Genomic DNA, 23,748 nt, shown 5'->3' with positions numbered 1-23,748 from the left:
TCTGGAAGTTGAAGTCCACTAGTCTTTAAACTGTCAAGTTTAAAGACCCCTGAGTTAGAGGTTAGGAGTTCAAGTGTCTTCAAACCTGGCAAGATTAAGGCTTGTGGACTTCAGCTCCCACTCCTAAGGTAGCATAACTGGTGGAAGAATTCTGGGAGTTGAAGTCCCCAAGCTTGAAGTCCTTGAAGCTGTCAAGTTTGAAGTTTGTAAAAAGTGTACATGGTTTTAAGAAGTATACATGGTTGTAAAAAGTATTCTGCTACCCTGGTATTTTATTAAACAACATAATACTACACCATTTGGTCCAGAATACTTTTTTTCTTGTTTTCCTCCTCTAAAATCTAGGTGCGTCTTATACACTGAAAAATACATTATTTAGTTAATAATTATAAAGGTTTGGAAAGATGAAGGATATTTTATTATCGTTTGTTTGAAGACATTTGATTCTCAGATTGTTATGATAATTTTTATAGCCCTACAAAAAATTAGTTCAGAAGATTTTTTTAAAAAAATTGTCATTCTGTTCCTTCATCATCATTTATTAGAGCCATGGTGGTGCAGTGGTTAGACCACAGTACTATAGACTATTTCTGCTGATTGCCAACTGCTAGAAGTTCTGCAGTTCAATTCTCACTCTCTCAAGATTGATTCAGTCTTCCATCCTTCTGAGTAAAATGAGGACCCAGATTGTTGGGAGCAATATGCTAACTCAGTAAACTGCTTAGAGAGGTCTGTGAAGCACTGTGAAGCTGTATATAAGTCTAAGTGCTATTGCTATTTATAGGTGGAAGTCTAAATCTTGTGCATTATAAATCTGAGAGAAACATTTCTCCTAAGAAACATATTTATAACATAATTGTAAATTGAATAAGCAGATAAATTGGTAGCATGTTATTTAGAACAAGTGAAACAACAAAATATAAAGATTGAAATATATACATATAATGGCCTGAGAATAACTTATCCTTATGTATTAATTTACATATGATATTACTATGCAGTTACTTTATCATCTCTATCTAATCGAATATTACCCTTCACAGTCTTTAATGGAAAGTGATTATGTGTCAATCATCCAAAGTAGACCAGACATGATGAATCGTCAGATTAGCTAATTCTGTCAAGATCTTGGTCAACATAGAGCACAATCGATTTGTGAATGCACAGGGGGAAAAAGCAGTAATGAGCACTTACTGTATTTTTTGGAGTATAAGATGTACGTTTCCCCCCTAAAAGAGGGTGAAATGTGGGTGTGTCTTATAAACTGAATATAGCCTTGCCCAGCCAGCCTCACCCTTTGTCTTCTGCCTCCCAGCAATTTGCCTTCTTGCAGCAAACAGTGCAGAACCTAATTAGAACTAGCCACTGATTATCGGCCTCCTGACCAACAGTTGATTCAGGCTGCAGGCAGGCAGCAATAGGCTATGGCAATCCCTGCAACCTGAAATTATTAGCAAATTAGATTAGATTAACAACTGGACAAAGGTCCTTGTGCTAAAACTGAAACTGCAATGTGGCAAATTGCTGAGAGATAGAGGCAGAGGCAGATTTTTACTTAATTGTGCTAATCAGGCTGTGCTAAAACTGGCTGTTGTTTGCTGCAAGGAGACAAGTAAATAATTATAAATGCCTATGGAATGTTCAAATTATTAGACTTATTTTTAAAGACTGCTTTATTATTCAAGACAACTTAACAAAATGAAGAAGCTTTTTAAAATAAATGCATGATCTGAAGAGGCCCAGTGCTATTGTATATTCTTTTAAATAGCAGGGAATAAGTATACTTCAAGAAAGCCACATCAATTTTAACAGCATCTGTACAAGTATAGTCTGAAATACAACAGTGTTCCTGTTTAATATTAAAATAAGGCAGCCAAGTTAAGCCCTGACTAAGTCATGTTTGGAGTAGATCTATTTAAATAATTGGAAAAAATGACTACATTTAAGAAAACTTATTTTATTTATTTATTTATTACTTAGATTTGTATGCCGCCCCTCTCCGAAGACTCGGGGCGGCTCACAACATGTAAAAAACAAATCATAAGCAATCAGACAAATTTAAAATATTTAAATATTTAAAAAACCCCATATGCTAACAGTCACACACACAGACATACCATGCATAAATTAAACGTGCCCGGGGGAGATGTTTCAGTTCCCCCATGCCTGCCGACAAAGGTGGGTTTTAAGGAGTTTACGGAAGGCAGGAAGGGTAGGGGCAGTTCTAATCTCCGGGGGGAGTTGGTTCCAGAGGGCCGGGGCCGCCACAGAGAAGGCTCTTCCCCTGGGGCCCGCCAACCGACATTGTTTAGTTGACGGGACCCGGAGAAGGCCCACTCTGTGGGACCTAATCGGTCGCTGGGATTCGTGCGGCAGGAGGCGGTCTCGGAGATATTCTGGTCCGATGCCATGAAGGGCTTTAAAGGTCATAACCAACACTTTGAATTGTGACCGGAAATTGATCGGCAACCAATGCAGACTGCGGAGTGATGGTGAAACATGGGCATACCTAGGTAGGCCCATGACTGCTCTCGCAGCTGCATTTTGCACGATCTGAAGTTTCCGAACACTTTTCAAAGGTAGCCCCATGTAGAGAGCATTACAGTAGTCGAATCTTGAGGTGATGAGGGCATGAGTGACTGTGAGCAATGAGTCCCGGTCCAGATAGGGCCGCAACTGGTGCACCAGGCGAACCTGGGCAAACGCCCCCCTCGCCACAGCTGAAAGATGTTGTTCTAATGTGAGCTGTGGATCGAGGAGGACGCCCAAGTTGCGGACCCTCTCTGAGGGGGTCAATAATTCCCCCCCCAGGGTGATGGACGGACAGATGGGATTGTCCTTGGGAGGCAGAACCCACAGCCACTCCGTCTTATCCGGGTTGAGCTTGAGTCTGTTGACACCCATCCAGGCCCCAACAGCCTCCAGGCACCGGCACATCACTTCCACCGCTTCGTTGACTGGGCATGGGGTGGAGATGTAAAGGTGGGTATCATCCGCATATTGATGATACCTCACCCCATGTCCTTGGATGATCTCGCCCAGCGGTTTCATGTAGATGTTGAATAGCAGGGGGGAGAGGACCGACCCCTGAGGCACCCCACAAGGGAGAAACCTAGGAGTCGACCTCTGACCCCCCACTAACACCGACTGCGACCGGCCAGAGAGGTAGGAGGAGAACCACTGCAGGACAGTGCCTCCCACTCCCAACCCCTCCAGCCGGTGCAGAAGGATACCATGGTCGATGGTATCGAAAGCCGCTGAGAGGTCAAGGAGCACCAGGACAGAGGATAAACCCCTGTCCCGGGCCCGCCAGAGATCATCCATCAACGCGACCAAAGCGGTTTCCGTGCTGTAACCGGCCCTGAAACCCGACTGCTGGGGACCTAGATAATCGGCTTCTTCCAAGGACCGCTGGAGCTGGAGTGCCACCACCTTCTCGACAACCTTCCCCATAAAGGGAAGGTTGGAGACTGGACGATAGTTGTTAAGTACGGCTGGGTCCAGAGAGGGCTTCTTGAGGAGGGGGCGCACAAGCGCTTCTTTATAGAGTGATGGAAAAACTCCCCTCCCCAAGGAAGCGTTGGTAATCTCCTGGGCCCAGCTCCGTGTCACCTCCCTGCTGGCCGAAACCAACCAGGAGGGACACGGATCCAGTAAACAGGTGGCGGAACTCACAGCTCCGATGGCCTTGTCCACTTCATCAGGTGTCACCAGATCAAACTCTTCCCAGACAGGTGGACAAGTACGTGCCCCAGTCACCTCGACTGACTCGTTGTCAGTCGACTCTGTTACACAATTGGAGTCGAGATCGGCCCGGATCCGAGCGACTTTATCAGCGAAAAACGTGTTAAAATCCTCGGCACTACTCTGTAAGGGCTCCCCAACTCCCCCCTGGTTGAGAAGGGAGCGGGTCACCCTAAACAGAGCGGCCGGGCGGGATTCCGCTGATGCAATCAAGGCGGCATGGTACGCGCATCTTGCCGCCTTGAGCGCCACTTTGTAAGTCTTAATAAAAGCTCTTACAAGTGTTCGATCGGATTCAGACCTACTCTTCCTCCATCGCTTCTCTAGACGTCTCTTTTGGCGTTTCAACTCCCGGAGCTCCTCGTTGAACCATGGGGCTCTACGGGGTCTAGCGCCATGGAGAGGTCGCAAAGGCGCAATCCGGTCAAGAGCCCCCGCTGCAGCCCTGTTCCAGGCCTCCGTGAGAGACTCCGCCGAACTGTGGACGAGTGCCTCTGGAATAACCCCAAGCGCCGTCTGAAAGCCTTCTGGGTCCATCAGGCGCCTGGGGCGGAACATCTTCATTGGTTCCGCCTCCCTGCGGGGGAGGATTGGAGCCAGGAAGTCAAGCCGTAGTAGAAAATTACTGGCATTAACCCTCTTTGGGTCCTTTTAATCCAAAAACGAAATTTGAGACCCTGTAAAAAAATTTCCCTTCATATCTGGAACTTGAAATTACATGACTTTGTCTCATTTGAGGAATTCTTTGTTTGTGGTTTTTTTTGGTTGTTTAGTTTTTGCTGGGCAAAAATACTTATACTTGTTATCCTCTGGGTCCTTTTAGACCCAGAGTAAAAAAAAGGTTGGTTTTACCTACTGGAAGTGTGTGTTTTTTAAATACTTTTTTCATTAGTATACTAATTTGAATATTTCTGAACACAATGAAATGAAAAATGAAATGAAAAATTATGCTTATTTGGTTATTTTGCTCATAAAAGCCTGCCCCCCGGCTGTGTGCATTTTTTTTCAATTTACAGATAGATTAGCCTGCCAAATCTGAATCTTTATACTATCTTTGGCCTCCCCAACACCAGACTATTCAAAAAACCACTTCCAATAGCTAAAACCAACCTTTTTTTACTCCAGGTCTAAAAGGACCCGAGTACCAAAAGTGTACAGTAAATGTGAGGAGAGCAGCAGGGTTAATATACTGTATATTTCTCTCATTCTTTGCTATTTCTATGGGTCAGACATACAGTACATGCACAGAAATACACAGCAAATGGTGTATATCATCTGTACTGTTTGCTATTTGTTGGGAGGCAAATTGATGGAAGGCGGCGGCAGAATTTTTTCCTTGTTCTCCTCCCCCAAAACTAAGGTGGGTCTTATACTCCAGTGTGCCTTATACACCAAAAATACAGTAATAAGTAATAATTTACAAAAATTTAAAAATAGTAGTAATTTTAAACCATTACTTGTAATTTTTATTATAACGAATGTCAGCAACTTCAGCTAACATTTCTTGGCCTATTGTCTCTCCCCCTCCCCCTTATTTAATAGAGGTAGGAAAAAACTGCAGTGGTCCACCCAGGACTGAGAATGGAGACATTACTACTTTATCTGAGAAGCAGTACAGATCTGGCTCTTCAGTAGAATTCAGATGCCAAAACTATTATGCCATAGAAGGCCAGAACAGATCTTTTTGTGACAATGGGACCTGGACAAAAGTGCCCATTTGCCTAGGTAAGTAGAAAAGAAAATCTTTATTCAATTTTATTTTTTAATTAATATTTTTTATTGAATGTTTTACATTTTAAAAATATTACATTCTGGTTTATGCACAATTGTCCCACTTTCATTTATATTATTTTCTTATTTGCTTGTCCCTCTTTAGTATTTGTGAGAAACAAGCATAATATATACATATATACATACCTCCTTTTTAAATCTTTTTTCTATTATCTTTTTTCTGAAATCCATATTGTGCTATATCTTGTTTGTATCTAGACGTTATTTGAAGATATGGCGCCAATCCATTTCTATGCCATGCTGTCTTAATTCTTCTCTTGTTTTTAGTTCTCCCTGTTCCTTTAAGACTTCTTTATATGTCTTCATTTTATCCATATGTATTAAGTTTGTATAAATTAAGGCTTCTGTCGTAGAGAGCCAGGTGGGTATTTGGCTACAGTGGTTTCTTTTCATTTTTTTGCCATGTTTTGAAAAGTGAATCTCTGATTAGGTGGTTTTGAACTTGCAGCTGGTTAGGCCACCAAAACCTCCAATGTGCCTTTGGCTCCACTTCTGGCAGACCGAAGAGGTGTGCATATGCAGATGATTTTAAAAAAATAAAAAATAAATTTTAAAAAAGGATTGTGGTCCGGCCGGTCAGCTGGAGCTGTGCAGGCAGCAATATTCCATCTCAGGCGCGCGCCCGTGCAGCTGCACACCCAAAAACTACCCCCCGCACGGCCTTTTACAAGGCCACGCAACATTGGAGTTGGGGGCGGGGAGCGTGTGGAGGCCGACAAAGGTTTCTTCTTATTTTGAATGTCGGGCGCACATGTATGTGTGCTACCAATCCCCCTGCCAGCCCGCCAGGGTGAGGGAGGTGGGGAGGCCACAACTGAGAGGCTCGGCACCAGCCCATCCGTGGCGGGCGGGGGCGGCTCCCTTTCCTTCTCCCACCACCTATATCTACTGCCGGCGGCCATCGCTGCAGCCCCCCCCCAGGCACCTCTGGCCTCCTCACGCCCCTGCCCTCTTGCTGATGCCTCCCACCCACCTGATCTGACCCTCTTTCTGGCTTTGCTAGCGGCTGCGGCTTCTCCTCCTCATCTTGCTGCTAAGGAAGGGGCTGTGAGAGGGGTGGGGCAGGTTCTGCAGCCACAGAGGATTTTTTTTGTAACCTATATAGACGTTTCCTCTTCCCATTTCCTAAATATAATATAGAATATAATTAATTCACTCAGAGAATCTCTGAGAAAGAGGAAGTAGGAGGGGGAGAGAAGAGGTGGAGAGAAGAAAGAAGTAGAAAGGGGAAAACAAGGTAGATGGGAGGGGTAGAGAGAGAAAAGGAAGTGAATAGAGAAGATAGTGATAGACTGACTAATAACAGTAAGATTTGAAGTTAAAATAAGCTATTGATGATATGTATGAAATGAACATTATGGACTTATTTTTACTGTATATGTATCGTGTTGTTATGAGATAAATGTGGAGAAATATGAAAAAAATATTTTTTAAAAAAATCTGGGCAGTATGTTCATTTTTGCAGAGGCTATCCCACCTGTAAAGGACAATTGAAGCTTCTTCCAGGTTTCTAGATCTTTTTTGACTTGTTGAACTATACTGCTCAAAAAAATAAAGGGAACACTCAAATAACACACCCTAGATCTGAATGAATGAAATATTCTCATTGAATACTTTATTCTTTACAAAGTTGAATGTGCACAACAGCATGTGAAATTGATTGTCAATCAGTGTTGCTTCCTAAGTGGACAGTTTGATTTCACAGAGGTTTGATTTATTTGGCGTTATATTGTATTGTTTAAGTGTTGCCTTTATTTTTTTGAGCAGTGCTTTTATCATAGTTATCTTTTTTCAAAGTTGAGCACTTAGATGTTAACCAAATTCTCAGATGTTTTATATTTTTTGTAACCTTTATAGCATTTCCTCTTCCCATTGCCTTTCTTGCTTTTTTGTAAGGTTTTTCATTATTATTTTCATTTTGTTCCTACTGCTTTTAAGAGCTACCTTACCATAATCTTCTATGCACTGTAATAGTTTGGATCTTGATGTTAATGGTTGTTTTAATATAAAAACTAAATAATCTGCAAATGCCTGAAGTTTATAAGTTACTTTTTTGATTTTTAATCTCTTTCTTGCTCTTTTCTAATACTACTCAATAAGACTTCCAATGTAAAAATATATAGTAAGGGAGCTAGGGGACACCCTTGTCTTACTCCCTTCATAATGTTCATTTTGCCAGTAGTCTCTCAGTATAGTATATATTTTTTCGATCATTTTTGTAAATTTATCTCCAAAGTTCATCTTTTGCAATTGTAAAATTATAAATTTCCAATTTATGTTATCAAAAGCCTTCTCTGTCTAAAAAGATTAATGTTAATTGATTTTCTGGATGAGATTGATAATATTCAAGGACATTTATTATATTTCTAATATTATTTTTTATGTTTCTTTTTGGGAGAAAGCTGTTTTGATCTATGTGTATCATTTCATTTAAGACTTTTTAAAAATCTTTCCGAGATGATAGCTGCGAAAATCTTACAATCTATGTTAAGAAGGGAAATGGGCATATAATTCTTAATTTGTGTGAGTTGTGTATCCTCTTTAGGAATAAGTGAGACAAGGGCTTCTGTCCATGATTGTAGTATGTTTGCATTGATTAAGGCATCATTGGAAATCTCTGCATTAATATATCTAGTGGTTCTTGTATTGTCTTATAGAAATTGATTGGTATTCCATCTGGACCTGGAGATTTTTTTTTCTTGCCTCTACCAATTCCAATATTGTGATTCTTTCATTAAATGATTCTTTTTTGGATTCCATAATTTCAGTTAGTTTCATTTCTTCTAAATGTCCACTGCTACAATATTTTGTTGATATGATTTTTTGGGGGAAAATGAGCTATTTACTTTTTCCCCTCATTTTTATATAGATTTTTCCTTTTTTCATCCTGTATTTGTATTATTGGTTTCTTCTCTATTTCTTTTTCAGTTTATAGGCTAGCCACCATCCCAGTTTGTTAGCATGTTCAAAATAGTTTTGTTTTGCCATGTTTAAATTTTGTGTTAGTTTTTACATAATCAAGTTAAGTTTAAGTACAATTTTAAGAAAGCCAACTACGAACTCATAGATGCCAATCTCTCAATTCTTGACTGGCAAACTTTATTTTCTAACTGCAACACTATTGATGAACTCTACAACACATTTTTACTACAAATTGAAAGGCTTATCAGACTACATGTACCTCTAACATCAACCAGAAGTAAAAGCAAAATAACTTACCTGTCTCAATAAGGAAACTACAAACCAAAAAAAGATATCTTTGGCGTAAAAACAAAAAAGACCAAGTAACCAACTTCAAAAGCTGCTACAAAAGCATATGCCAGCAAATAAAAGCAGAATGTCTCAACTATTCCAGCAAACAAGAGGAAAACCTCCTTCGCACCAAATGTAATTGAGCATTCTACAATTTTGTCAACAACAAGACTTTCTCTATCAGTCAGACCAGACATACTTCCTAAAAAAAACATTCTTCTTCTATAGCTGAACCACTAAGCATTATCTTCCAAAAATCCTTCAGGACCAGCACATTCCCCAAGCTATAGGTCAAAAGCAATGGTCATCCCCATCTTCAAAACAGGAAACCCTTCTCTCATTGATAACTACAGACCAATATCACTGCTGCATCTCATGCAAGTCTCATGCAAAGTCATGGAATCAATTATAAATCAATCAATTACTCTTCACTGAGAATCTAATAACCTACTCTCTAACAAACAATTTGGATTCAGAAGAAAATGATCCTGCAAAATGATCCTACTTCATTGCAAAAACATATTGACTACCCATCTAGATCAAGGAAAATCCACTGATGCAATTTATATTGACTTCTGCAAAGCCTTCGATTCAGTGGTCCACGACAAACTACTCCTAAAATTCAAATCCTATGGCATCTCAGGATTTCTCTACAGCTGGATTATAGCATGTGTGTTGGTTGGATTGTTTGAGTTGTGGGTTTTTTAACCGGCACCCGCAGAAATGGCAGCATTCACTCTCTGAACCCCCAAATGGAGGGCTCAGCAACAAAGAGGACAAAAACAATAACTGGCCTAGAATGAGTCATTGTTTGGCGTTTTCCTCCACAAATCTCAGAAGAGCGGCAGCTCCACCATCCTCTCGCCGCTCAGACCGGAGTTTGTGAGTTTAATCCATTAATATTTAGTGAAATAGATTTAATTTCTTCTTCCATCCTCTTTTCAATTTTCATAAACATTTCTAATCATTAAGATTCACTGCCTTCTTTCTCTCTTGCATAAAAATCATTTAATTGCACTTGCCTGAATCAGCTCTACTTAATATTCAATTTCATTTCTGTTTCTGAGGTAAAGTAGACAGTGAATGAAAACTAAATTCTACTATTAGCATTTTGCAATGATAATATGATGCATTCAGATCCTGACAGGATTTCCTTTCCTTTCCATATCAGATCCCTGTATGATCACCAGGACTGAACTGGAAAGCCAGAAGATAGAAGTGATAAAAGATGAAATAGATGCACCTGAAAATATATTTGTGCAACATGGTCGTTTTATTGAGCTCACCTGTAAAACAGGATATGTCCTGGCAGCAAATTCTTCCCAATCAGCTTTTGTAATCCATTGTGATGGGACACCACCAGTGATTCCAAAATGCAAAGGTGACTTTAAAAAGTTTAATTTTATAATCCTGATATCACCAATACAGAGCCAAAGCACTTCAGTTTGAGCCTATATACCATTAGAGCTGGAATAAACTGCAATAATTTACATATGTCATTTACTGGGGCAGATATTTTTATCTCTCTGAAACCTCCCTGGCTGGACTACATTTTTCCATTCTAGAGGTACCAATGGAAACACTCAGGATGTAGGTGAAATAGGAGAAACCTGAAAGACTTCAGATTGCTAGAAAGGGAGTAGTGCAATAAAAGACACACCTATGATCATTTCATGGCTGAGTTATGGCAAAAACTGTCCCATTGTACTCCTGAAAATTTTTCATCAGTGTAAGGTAATATAACTACACAGTAATATTTTATATCATTGAATGGTAAATACTTTTGCCAACAGTAAACTCCAAACCCAACTTCCTACGTATTTCTGTTTTTAAGGAATTTATAAACTGTTACCATAGCAAAATCTAAGTACCAATACCAAAAGAAATTCCAATGTAGTTGCTAACAAGAATATAAAAACCTTTTTAGTTACATCTAGAGAACATTGCTTTGCATTTGATCTTGGGACTAGTAGAATAGTGGATGTATAATGAGGGACATTTCACAATTTTAGCAATTCCACCTTTCCCAGAACCAAGTTTCACCACAGGTATCAGAAGAACTTTGTGGAGATGTTGGTTTGTTTGTGCATACATGCCATTTAAACATTTAAATATGGTAAAGGGTTAAATAAGGTTCAGGAGGGAAGTTTTTTTAATAGGAAAGTGAACACAAGAACAAGGGGACACAATCTGAAGTTAGTCGGGGGAAAGATCAAAAGCAACGTGAGAAAATATTATTTCACTGAAAGAGTAGTAGATCCTTGGAACAAACTTCCAGCAGACGTGGTTGGTAAAGCCACAGTAACTGAATTTAAACATGCCTGGGATAAACATATATCCATTGTAAGATAAAATACAGGAAATAGTATAAGGGTAGACTAGATTGGCCATGAGGTCTTTTTCTGCCGTCAGTCTTCTATGTTTCTATTTCTGTAGCCTGATTATCCTTGTTAATTCTAGGCAGTTTACAGATATTAAAATAGCAATAAAATAATTTTAAAAATCAATAACATGACTAAAATTAAATCATAAGAAAAATGCACACATATAGACAAAATTGCCTGTGGATCTACTAGCTTCAAGAAGATCAGGAGAGTGGCTGTCATACTCAACTTAAGGCAGCTGTTTCCAAGGAGTGGAGTTGCAAAGAGAAGATGTGATATCACTTCCTGACTAACCTGAAAGCTGGGGACTATTAGTAAATGTTGTATTGCCATCCAGATTAGACAAACCATGGTTATTTGGAAAATTGTCATACATACTTGAGCTATAACCAACTTTAAAAGTGGTGTCCAAACCTTGGATTGCACTCAGAGGTACATTGGTAGGCAATGCAGCTCCTGCAGCTGTAATAAGGCAGAGTTAAGAGTATACACTGAATATACAGGATATTGAATTTTAGACCAACTGATGTTTTGATGGTATCCCCAGGGCAATTTCAAGAATAGCTAATTAATTGTTGAATTACATGCTAAGAAGTTGATATCAACTCTCACAATCACATAGATTTTCTCCAGGAAATCTGTTGCAATCAATCATTTAGATCTTCCAGCAATTTATCCATCAGCCCAGTAATTGAATCCATCTATATTGTTATTGGTGATACTCTACCTCAGAGTTATCATTATAGATAAAAGATCACTTCTAATTCTTAGCAGAATTTTAACGGCTTTGGGAAAAGGAACAAGCACTGCGGGGTCCATTACAGCATTTGAAAGCCTGGCCTTAGGCAGGAGTGGAATCACTACAATGTGGAGCTCTTAATTTACAACCTTGCAGGTAGTTGAAAACACTACTGGGATCGCCACAGGAATAAATAGTAAGAAGCAGGGTGTCAAATTATACCTTTATGTTTAAATTCTAAGTCAAACCAAAGGATAATTATAGCAACTTGCCGAATTTATTTATGATGTTCCAAATAAATAGTAGTCAAGAGCTACTAAAAATACTAAAAGCTCCACCACAGAGAATTTGAAGACCCAACCACTTTTCCTTGTCACAATTTACTGAACCTGTAACCTCAGGCAGGAGAAGAACTGCAATGCAGAAACCCTGATTTGTAACCTTGTAGGTTATTGCAAATGCTACTGGGCTCCACAATGGAATTGAAAATAAGTGTATCCAGTATGGAGGTATAAGCGTATCAATTAATTCAAAATCAAAGTGAAGAGGAAGCATAAGTATAACAACTTTCTGAATTTATTTATGATCTTTCAAATAAATACAAGGCTACTAAAAACATATTAAATCAAGATGAATAATTTCACAGTATATTTTAGATCTGTTATGACAAACCTATAGCACAAGTGCCCACATGTGGCACGCGGAGCCATATTTATTATTTATTTATTTATTAGATTTGTATGCCGCCCCTCTCCGTAGACTCATGGCAGCTCACAACACAATAAAACAGTTCATGACAAATCTAATAATTTACAATTTAAAATATTAAAAAAAAACCATTATTAAGCAGACATACATACAAACATACCATACATAAATTGTATAGGCCCGGGGGAGATATCTCAGTTCCCCCATGCCTGATGACAAAGGTGGGTTTTGAGGAGTTTACAAAAGGCAAGGAGGGTAGGGGCAGTTCTAATCTCTGGGGGGAGCTGGTTCCAGAGAGTCGGGGCTGCACAGAGAAGGCTCTTCCCCTGGGGCCCGCCAACCGACATTGTTTAGTTGACGGGACCTGGAGAAGGCCCACTCTGTGGGACCTAATTGGTCACTGGGATTCATGCAGCAGAAGGCGGTCTCGGAGATATTCTGGTCCGATGCCATGAAGGGCTTTATAGGTCATAACCAAAACATTGAATTGTGACTGGAAATTGATCGGCAATCAATGCAGACTGCGAAGTGTTGGTGTAACATGGGCATACCTGAGGAAGCCATGACTGCTCTCGCAGCTGCATTCTGTACGATTTGAAGTTTCCGAACACTTTTCAAAGGTAGCCCCATGTAGAGAGCGTTACAGTAGTCGAACCTCGAGGTGATGAGGGCACGAGTCGTTGCCCTAGCTCAGCTCCAACGTGTATGTGTGTGCCAGTCAGCTGATTTTTGGCTTGCACAGAGACTCTGGGAGGGCATTTTTGGCTTGCAGAGAGCCTCTGGGAGGATGGAGGAGGGCATTTTTACCCTCCCCGACTCTAGGGAAGCATTTGGAGCCTGGGGACAATGAAACACAAGCCTACTGTGCCCAACAGAACTTGGGAAAGAGGCTGTTTCTGGCCTCCAGAGGACCTCCTGACATGGGGAAAAATGTTTTTGCCCTCTCCAGGCATTGAATTATGGGTGTGGTCACTCGCGCATGTGCGATAGCATGTGTGCATGCTCCTTCAGCACCAAGGGAATAAGAAGTTCATCATCACTGTTTTAGATTCTAAAATATTAGTTTAGGTGAGGGGAAGAATATTAATTAGGGGAGGGGAAGAAGGGGACTTAGTTTGGTTCCTGTTTGGGGTCGGCAAACCCCAGGGTTGACCAGACATGGAGCCTCCACCATCAGCAGTGCAAATGCAGTTAGCAGCCATTAGCCAAGAAGACTGTGTGCTAGAAAGATTTAGAAACATAGAAACATAGAAGACTGACGGCAGAAAAAGACCTCATGGTCCATCTAGTATGCCCTTATACTCTTTCCTGTATTTTATCCTACAATGGATATATGTTTATCCCAGGCATGTTTAAATTCAGTTACTGTGGATTTACCAACCATGTCTGCTGGAAGTTTGTTCCAAGGATCTACTACTCTTTCAGTAAAATAATATTTTCTCATGTTGCTTTTGATCTTTCCCCCAACTAATTTCAGATTGTGTCCCCTTGTTCTTGTGTTCACTTTCCTATTAAAAACACTTCCCTCCTGAACCTTATTTAACCCTTTAACATATTTAAATGTTTTGATCATGTCCCCCCTTTTCCTTCTGTCCTCCAGACTATACAGATTGAGTTCATTAAGTCTTTCCTGATACATTTTATGCTTAAGACCTTCCACCATTCTTGTAGCCCATCTTTGGACCCGTTCAATTTTGTCAATATCTTTTTGTATGTCAGGTCTCCAGAACTGAACACAGTATTCCAAATGTGGTCTCACCAGTGCTCTATATAAGGGGATCACAATCTCCCTCTTCCTGCTTGTTATACCTCTAGCTATGCAGCCAAGCATCCTACTTGCTTTTCCTACCACCTGACTACATTGCTCACCCATTTTGAGACTGTCAGAAATCACTACCCCTAAATCTCTTCTGAAGTTTTTGCTAACACAGAACTGCCAATACAATACTCAGATTGAGGATTCCTTTTCCCTAAGTGCATTGTTTTACATTTGGAAACATTAAACTGCAGTTTCCATTGCTTTGACCATTTACCTAGTAAATCATTTGCCATATTACAGATGCCTCCAGGAATATCAACCCTATTGCACACTTTAGAGTCATCGGCAAATAGGCAAACCTGCCCTACCAAACCTTCCCCTATGTCACTCACAAACATATTAAAAAGAATAGGACCCAGAACAGACCCTTGTGGTACACTGCTTGTAACCTGTCTCTGCTCAGAATACTCGCCATTAACAATAACTCTCTGATGTCTACGCTTCAGCCAGCTTGAAATCCACTGAACTATCCAGGGATTAAGTCCAATCTTCACTAATTTATCTATCAGCTTTTTATGTGGAACTGTATCAAAGGTTTTGCTGAAGTCCAGATAGGAATATCCACGGCACCACCTTCATCCAACACCTTTGTGACATAGTCAAAGAAATCAATGCGATTAGTCTGACATGATTTGCCTTCAGTAAAGCCATGCTTATTTGGGTCCAATAAGTTATTGTTTTTTAGGTGCTGATTTATCCTCTTTTTGAGTAGAGTGTCCATCATTTTAACTAAGCTAACTTGCCTGTAGTTACCAGCTTCTTCTCTACTGCCCTTCTTGTGGATAGGCACAACACTGGCCATTCTCCAATCCTCAGGAACATCTCCTGTTAACAGGGATTGGTTAAACAAATCAGTCAGGGGGGTAGCAATGACAGATCTGAGTTCTTTAAGAACTCTGGGGTGGATGCCATCTGGACTCATTGCCATATTTATCTTTAATTGATCAAGTTCTTCTAAGACTTGCTTGAAGAATTGGAAGTCATCCGGAAAAGAAAAGGGAGTGTAAGTTTTTTGTGCTGGAGTTGTGGCGAGGAGAATTGACTGTTAATTTGAGCATTGCTGCCAGAGGGAACAATCTTTTTGCTTATGGATTATGGGAAAAGGATTTCAAGAATTTGTGGAGAGCGGCTAAATGGATACTGTAATTTGCTGGTTTTTTTATTTTGAATGGGACTAGAAGTTAACATCTAAAAATCATCTTGGAAGAATATTGGTGAATTTGTAGAAACGTACTATTAATTTTCTTTATATATATACTATTTGGATTCAAAAGTTAAAAAGCTGAAATGTGGAAAAAAACAACAATAAGAGATTTAAGGATGGTATGGTTGCCATCTATTGGTAGAGACTTTATTCGTGAGACAGTTCTTCAAGTTGGAATTTTTTGTTTACTTAGACTCGATCTTCATGACACGTACCACAGATAAAATCAGGCACCACAGATAAAATCAGCAAAATTCTCTGCAAACACAACATCAAGACAGCCTTTGGTACAGATAAAAAAATAGCCAACATCCTAAGAATCCCCAAAGACAATATCCAGCTAGAAAACCATGGAGTTTATCAAATACCGTGTAAAATCTGCAGGGCCACCATCAGGAATTTTGGGGCCCCATACAGCCTAAGTGTCTGCCCCCCCTGCCGCCATTTTAAAACTATTTTAAGTCGCCAAGCCACTCCATCCCCCGGGGATCATTTCCCGGTTCACGCCAAGCGAGGCGGTCCCATAGGTCAGTGTTTCCCAACCTTGGCAACTTGAAGATATCTGGACTTTAACTCCCAGAATTCCCCAGCCAGCGAATGGGGAATTCTGGGAGTTGAAGTCCAGATATCTTCAAGTTGTCAAGGTTGGGAAGCACTGCTATAGGCTATTTCAGGAACTGGGTTAAGCCGATTGTGTGGACTCGTCCAGGAGAAAGAAAGAAGCGGGAGTGACAAGGGAAAGAAAGATCCTGGCATCGGTCAGGCCGAGCGAGGCTTATTTACGGCTCCTTGGCACTTCTCCCTTCTTGTTGACAAAACCATGTGCTTTCTAGCGAGGGGAGAGGGGAGGGGGATCCCACACCCGGCAGCCACCGGAGAGGAGCTGGAAAGGACGAGGGGAGAGAAAAAGCAGGGTACCAGCAGTCAGGCGGGTGTCTTGAGGGGGCACTCCCATCTGGAAGGAAGGGAAGAAAGGCGAGGGCGAGCTATGAAGGAAGGAAGGAAGGAAGGAAGGAAGGAAGGAATGGTAAAAGGGGCGATCAAGAGAGGAATGGGTGAATGAATGGACGGAGGGTGGGAAGGAAGGAAGGAAAGAGGGAAGGGACAGGAACAGAGGAAGGGTGCAAAGAAAGCAAGGAAAGGTGTGAAAGGGGAGAGTAAGAGAGGAAGGAGTGAAAGAAGGGAGTGAGGGAGGAAAGAAGGGAGGAAGGAGAAGAAAAGCAAGAAATGGAGGGAGGGAAGGAAGGAAAGAAAGAAAGGGGGAAGGGACAGGAACAGAGGAAGGAAGCAAGGAAACTTATGAAAGGGGAGAGTAAGAGAGGAAGGACTGAAGGAAGGGAGGGAGGGAAGAAGGTAGGAAGGAGAAAGAAAAGAAGAAATAGAGGAAGGGAAGGTAAAAGAGAGAAAGAAAAAGAGCAAGAAAGAGAAAGAAAGAAAGAGAATGAAAGAGAAATAAAAAGAGAGAGGGGGAATGAAAGAAATGGAAGGAGGGAAGGAAGGAGAGAAAGAAAGAGGAAGAAAGAAAGCAAGAGAAAGAAAAAAGAATGAAAGAGCAAGAGAGAAAGAGAGAAAGAAAGAAAAAGAAATGAAAGAAAGAAAGAGGAAAGAAAGAGAATGAAAGAGAAATAAAAAGAGAGGGGGAATGAAAGAAATGGAAAGAGGGAAGGAAGGAGAGAAAGAAAGAGAAAGAAAGAAAGCAAGAGAAAGAAAAAAGAATGAAAGAGCAAGAGAGAAATAGAGAAAGAAAGAAAGAAAAAAGAAACAAAGCGCCCAAGGGTCAGACCGCCGCCCAGCCCCTACTTTCCGCTCCCTCTTGCATGCTCAGGTTGCTGCACCGAGGCGCCCCTGCCCCAGCCCCCTCCTCAGTTAGCCTGCCTTCCCCGCGGTCTTCTGCGGCGGCTTTTCGGGCAGAGGGGGCCTGGCTCCATGGCCGGTCCGAGCCCCCCTGGCCTCCCCCGCCTGGGGCATTTCCTCTCGGCATCAAGGAGGCGCAGCGGTGGGCGGAGAGAGGGAAGGGGGGCAGCGGCGTCCCTCCTGGCCTTGGCGGGCCACCCAATCCTCCCCACCGCCTGCAAACCCGGCAGGGGGAGAGCAACGAGCTGGCTCCGGCGGGCACGGGGCTCGGCTGGCTGGCTGGCGGGGGGACCGCCGCTGGTGGTGCGGAGGGAGATCCTCCTCCGGGAGGGAGGGGGCCAGGCAGCAGCTAGCCAGCCAGCCGGCGGGATGGCGCTTCCGAGTTCGCAGCCGAACTTTGCACAGGCGGCGGCCGGCCGAAAGGAACGCTAGAGAGGGGTGCGCCTCCAGCCGCAGCAGCTGGGCTCAGCAGGAGAAGCGCCAGGGGCCCCCCATTATTCAATTTCCCAGGGCCCGGTACGCCCCTCCCAGTAATACCCGTCTATCGGCGGCCCTGAAAATCTGCCCAGCCACATATATTGGACAAACTAACAGGAGAGTAAATGCACGTGTTGCAGAACATAAGAATGCATTAAGGAAAAAAAGAAAAAACCTCCTCCCTTTTCCAACACTTCAAAACTACAGGACATGAAATTGATTTTGACAGTACTAAATTAATTTCCAAAACAGAACACTACAGCAAAAGAATAATCATGGAAGCCATCGAGATAGAAAAACATCTCCAAAATATGAACAAGTGGGATGATACCTCCCGCCTACCAGACATCTGGAAACCAGCCCTCATGAACAAATGTATCCCAGCCATATAATCTGAAACCAGACTCAGAACACACATTGCAAAACAACCAAGTAGCCTGCAAGCTCCAACTACTCAGGATATCACGCCTAATCACAATCATTAACTAATCAGCATACCTCAGTTACATCAACGACCCCAGGTGTTACCCCACTGACTCACCAGGAAGTTTCTACACAGCAGACAATTGCTGAGCCATCAAACCACACCCAGCCACCAGTATTTATAGAAGGAAGGTCAGGTCTCGCTGTGTTCTCCCTAGAACAAGGACAGAAGCACCAGCCTGAAGATGACGAGTGAGACCTCGCCGAAACGTCGCCAGAAATTTCCAAATCCTACATGGGAAGAAACCCGAATATGCCAAGACCGTCATACCTGTACCCGTGAAAACCTACGAAAACATATATATATATATAATGTTTTCTTATATTTTCACGGGTATATATATATTTGTTTTCATAGATTTTCACAGGTACAGGTATGACGGTCTTGGCATATTGGGGTTTCTTCCCATGTAGGATTTGGAAATTTCTGGTGACGTTTTGACGAGGTCCCACTCGTCATCTTCAGGCTGATGCTTCTGTCCTTGTTCTAGGGTGAACACATGTATATACATGTGTGTGTGTGTGTGTGTGTATATATATATATATACACATATACATACATACATACATGTCTATTTGTCAAACGTTGATGTTTACAAATAATTCATCATGAGACAACTCTTTATATAGCCACAAGGCATGGCCAAGTGTTCTATAGAGTTATTCACAAAGAGATCTCTTCCTCCTAAGCCATTCTTGTCTGCTAATACTACTGCACACTCTTGCATCGAGAAAGGGCTCATCCTCTTCTCCTAAGTCACTCATGGTCACCCCTGGAGGTGCAACAGTCCTTGGTTGACTTTCAGCCTCTGACTCCACATTCTCTTCGACCTCCTCACTATCAGACTCGGGTGCCAAGTACACTGGCCTAGGATACCAAAACACACCTGTCTCTTGATCCTCAGAACCCATGATCAGCTGAGTGGGAAACAGAGAGGCCATAAGAATAGATATGAAAAATAGTAATGATATTGTTATCCATACTTATGGAAATCAGTGACTACAATCTGATATGAGTTTTCCTTTTTTATATAATACATGATTTATTTTCTTTAGAAATTACATGCAATTCTCCAAGACTATCTCATGGTACTTTCCGACCTCAAAGAACTATATATCACAATGAGGATCTAATTCGAATTCGTTGTGACACTGGATTTACTTTTGAACCAGATAATGGAGAAAAAGTGGTTGAATGCACAAAAAATGGATGGTCACCTCCACCAAAATGTTTCAGTAAGTAGAACTAGTGTACATTACAATGATTGTAGAATGGCTGATATCTTTAATTCTGTACAAGTGTGTCATGCGGAGCATATTAGAGGGCACACGTTCCCTGTCAGCTCCAGTCCATATGTGTGCACTGGCCAACTGATTTTAAGCCTTCCAGGGGGTGGGGGAGGTCATTTTCATCTTCCCCAGGCTTCAGGAAAGCCTCTGGAGCCTGTGGATGGTGAAAAATGGACCCAATGGCATTACCAGAATTTCAGAAACAGACTTTTGATTGGGCCTTCGGGCCAAATTTCATGCTCCTCAGGCTTCAGGAGGCTTTCAGCAGGCTTTCCTGAAGCCTGGAGTAGGAAAAAAGAAAAAAACCCTTCCCTCCATCCTCAAGAAGCCCAAAAATCAGCTGGAATCTGTTTTTTGCCATCTACAGGCTCCAGAGGCTTCAGTGATTCTGGCATGCATGTGGGTGAGGCAGCATAGGGGGGTTGTGCACTTCTGGCTGGCTAGCTTCCAACATGCATGTGGGGGTAGAGCATTGCATTATGGGTATGGTCATGTATATGGGAACCTTTTTGGCACCTGAGGAAAAAAAGGTTCATCAGGTTCTATGAGAACAGAATAGATAAGATTGCATCATTGCATTTCTACAAATTTATCTTGAACAGAGTCTTTTTACATACAGTATGTTGGAACCAGTAGTGGGTTGCTACCGGTGCATTCTGGAGCATGCACCCTGGTAGTGGCCCTCTGGTGATGTTGCTGGTCTATGGGTACTGCCATATTTTTTTAAAAAAAAAATTTAATCCTTTTTTCCCCTTCTGCAAATGCACAAATGCCGAGTTTCTGGCATTGCATGCGGTTGGCATCTTGTTTATGGCATTTTTATTTTAAAAAAATTTTTGGGGGGTTGCGCTGCGCATACATGTGCACAGCCATGAGGTATGGTTGTGCACTGTGAGAGGAAGCTAAGCAGCAGAGAGGTAAGTTGGAACCCATCTCTTACCAATGCCCCAACTGAGCTGCCACCTTCTGCCTAAGATAATTCCTTGTTGTGCTAGGTCCCCCATCCCCAGAGCTTGCTGCAACCCCCCTATCCCCTCCAAGCTCATGTGGCTAATTAAGCCACCAAGGCCAGTGTGGCTCTATTCCAGGCAGCCTAGTGAGGCCCCCACCATCCCCATTGGGCTCCCTGATGGCAGAGGGGAAGTCATGCCAGCCCTCATGAGGAACCAACACTTGGAGCAGTTTTGGAGTGGTTTCAAGTGTGGGCTACTGCAATACTTTTTCACTCCAAGCAGCCTAAGCTTGAAAACAAGCTCTAAAACTGCTCAAATAATCAGTTCCTTGTGGGCCCTTGCCAGGGAAGCACATGGGAGATCTCTCCCCTCCTGTCTTTGGGTAGGACAAATTCAAACAGAGCCGAGCTGGGGGAGAGAGAGAAGAGAGAGAGAAAGAGAGGCGACAGCAGTAGCTGTATGCTTGTCTTATGCCAGCTGCTGAATTGGGGCACTTCTCCCCCTTTAAGGAAAACCTGCCACCTGTCCTGGCATGGGGAGAGGGAAGAGAGGCTCATGGAGGGTCACTCTGCCCACCCCCACCAGTTGTCTCGCCTCACCACTCCACCTTAAGTAGGAGCCAAAACTCCAGTAGAAGATTCTATTTCTCTCCCTTCTAGCTGGCTAGCTTCTTTCTGCCATAAAGATAAGGACTTCTGACCTGCCATCCCATGTCAGTGGTTCCGTACACTCCGCAAACCTCCACCATAGGATTTTGCACTAGCAAGCAAACTCTTTTAAGTCATGAAGGGAGGGAAAAGCTGGGACTGTTTTCTGCTGCCAGCCACCTCCTCCTCCTCCTCCCCCTCCCAGGTGGCTCTACTTTCTTCAGAGTACAGGGTAAGATTATAATAACCATTTGCAAAATAGGAGACTTGAACCCCATGCCATAAAAAAAGTTCTACCAAGAGCCTTTTTACTCACTCACTCCATTTAGCAACAGAAAATGCAAAGAAATTTCATCATGGGGACCACAACCTTTTCAGGATAAGACTCACCTCTTCCCTTCTTCCTCCCACTCTTTGTTTCTAATTATGGCACACAAGTGCACTTTCCTAATTTTGCTCTTTTTGGCTGTCTAACCCTAACCCTCCCACAGCAGTGGTGGTTGCGGCTTCTCCTCCTCCTCATCCAGCCACTAGCCAAGGGGCTGCGAGAGGGGTGGGCAGGTGTTCCCGAAGCGCTCCCAGGCTATGAGAGGGTTTTCTCTGGGAGCGCCTGCCCCACCCCTCTTGAGTAGCAGCCCCTTCACTCGGAGAGCTTTCCCCGAGAGCTTCCGGTACGCCTCAAAATAAGAAAAACCTTCCACGGCCTCCAGAGAAGAAAGGAAGAGAGAGAAAGAGAGAATGAGAGAGAGAGATAGCAACAGACAGAAAGAGGGAGAGAGAGAAAGAGAGAGAAAAAGGGAGAGAGAAAGAGAGAGAGAACAAGAGAGAGAGAAAGAAAGCAAGAGAGAAAGAGAGAGAGCAACAGACAGAGCAACATAGAAAGAAAGAGGGAGACAGTGAGAAAGAGAGAGAGAGAGAAAGAGGGGGGAGAGAGAAAGAGAGAGAGAAAGAAAGAGAGAGAAGAGAGATGGTTTTGTTTTATTATTAATTTCTTTTAATAAAAAAGAAGGGATTTTTTTTCCTATTTATTTATTTATACTTCTATGCCACTCAGTCCCAAAGGGACTGCCACTCAGATACTATAATTTTCCGCCCACACCGAAAAAAAAATTAGAGGGAACATTGACCTGGGCTTTTTTTGAGCCGGGGCATTGTCGTTCTCCAGGCTGGAAGTGGGCAACAGCTGCTGCTAAGGCTTGGCGTACATGTTGCTCCCATGGTCCACTGCTGGCCCAGAGAGCACCAACACCTCGGCCTCAAGTCGGGAAAGCACCAGGCTGGAGGAAGACCCAAAAATCCGCTCTGCTCAACAGCTGCCCCATGGCGGCAGGCCGGCCCTCCAGCCTTGCCCTTTCCCAACTCACTGGGGCTCTTGCTGAAACTGGCCTCAGCATCGGCACTCTCTGGGCTGGGGAGCTACCCTGCCGCCACGGGGCAGCCACCAAGCGGAGCAGATTTTCGGGTCTTCCTCCAGCCCAGTGCTTTCCCGACTCACCAGGGCTCTTCTTGAGGCTGGGGCATTGGCGCTCTCTGGGCCGGCAGCGGGCAATGGCTGCTGTTGAGGCTCAGCATCCATGTTGCTCCTGCAGCCCACCACCAACCTAGAGAGCGCCATCACCCTAGCCTCAAGAAGAGCCCCGGTGAGTCAGGAAAGCACTGGGCTGAAGGAAGACCTGAAAATCTGCTCTGCTTGGCGGCCACCCCATTGCAGAAGGGTGGCCCTCTAGCCTGGCACTTTCCTGACTCACCGGGACTCTTCTTGAGGCCGGGGCATTGGCATTCTTCAGGCTGGCAGCGGGCAATGGCTGCTGCTAAGGCTTGGCGTCTGTGTTGCTCCTGTGGCCTGCCACTGGCCTGGAGACCGCCAATGCCCCGGCCTCAAGAAGAGCCCGGTGAGTCGGGAAAGCGCCGGGCTGGGGAAAGACCCAAAAATCCGCTCCACTCAGTGGCCCTCCAGCCCGGCACTTTCCTGACACACCAGGGCTCTTGTTGAGGCTGGCACCGGCATAGATGCCCTCTGGGCTGGATGGCCACCCTGCCGCCATGGGATGGCTGCTGAGCAGAGTGGATTTTCAGGTCTTCCTCCAGCTCGGCACATTCCCGAATCAACGGGGGTCTTCTTGAGGCCTAGGCATTGGTGCTCTCTGGGCCAGCAGTGGGCAATGGCTGCTGTTTAGGCTCAGCGTCTGTGTTGCTCCCATGACCCACCACAGCCCATCCCGCCACAACCCATCCCAGCCTCAGCCTCTTCAGTGCCAGCGCAGGCAGTGGCTCCCTTTCGCCGCCTCCATCTGTGCGCTCTGCTTCTACCACTGAGGGCCCCTCGGCTGCCGAGGGGGCCTGGTGAGCCACCACCACCACCATCCTGCGAAAGCTGGAGGAGGTGGGGACAGCCCCTCCCCT

General features: G+C 43.4%; 1 protein-coding gene and 1 long non-coding RNA gene across 7 annotated transcripts in view; both read left to right on the top strand.

Moving 5' to 3' along the window:
* The window catches only part of LOC139164357 (uncharacterized), a 283,996-nt gene that overhangs the window by 125,118 nt on the left and 135,130 nt on the right, over nucleotides 1-23,748 (top strand). The window lies entirely within an intron of this gene.
* The window catches only part of LOC139164351 (complement factor H-related protein 1-like), a 74,130-nt gene that overhangs the window by 11,924 nt on the left and 38,458 nt on the right, over nucleotides 1-23,748 (top strand). For 5 of the 6 annotated variants that reach the window (XM_070746361.1, XM_070746358.1, XM_070746359.1 and 2 more), the window contains exons 4-6: nucleotides 5,287-5,469; nucleotides 9,959-10,168; nucleotides 19,512-19,691. In XM_070746361.1, the coding sequence (XP_070602462.1) occupies nucleotides 5,287-5,469; nucleotides 9,959-10,168; nucleotides 19,512-19,691 (573 nt within the window). The remainder of the gene's footprint in view (nucleotides 1-5,286; nucleotides 5,470-9,958; nucleotides 10,169-19,511; nucleotides 19,692-23,748) is intronic. The other variant, XM_070746360.1, reaches the window with a different exon arrangement.

This window comes from Erythrolamprus reginae, chromosome 3 (assembly GCF_031021105.1).
Source record: "Erythrolamprus reginae isolate rEryReg1 chromosome 3, rEryReg1.hap1, whole genome shotgun sequence".
NCBI lineage: Eukaryota > Metazoa > Chordata > Lepidosauria > Squamata > Dipsadidae > Erythrolamprus > Erythrolamprus reginae.
Note: the sequence above shows the minus strand (reverse complement) of the source record. Positions and strands in the feature narration are given on the sequence as shown.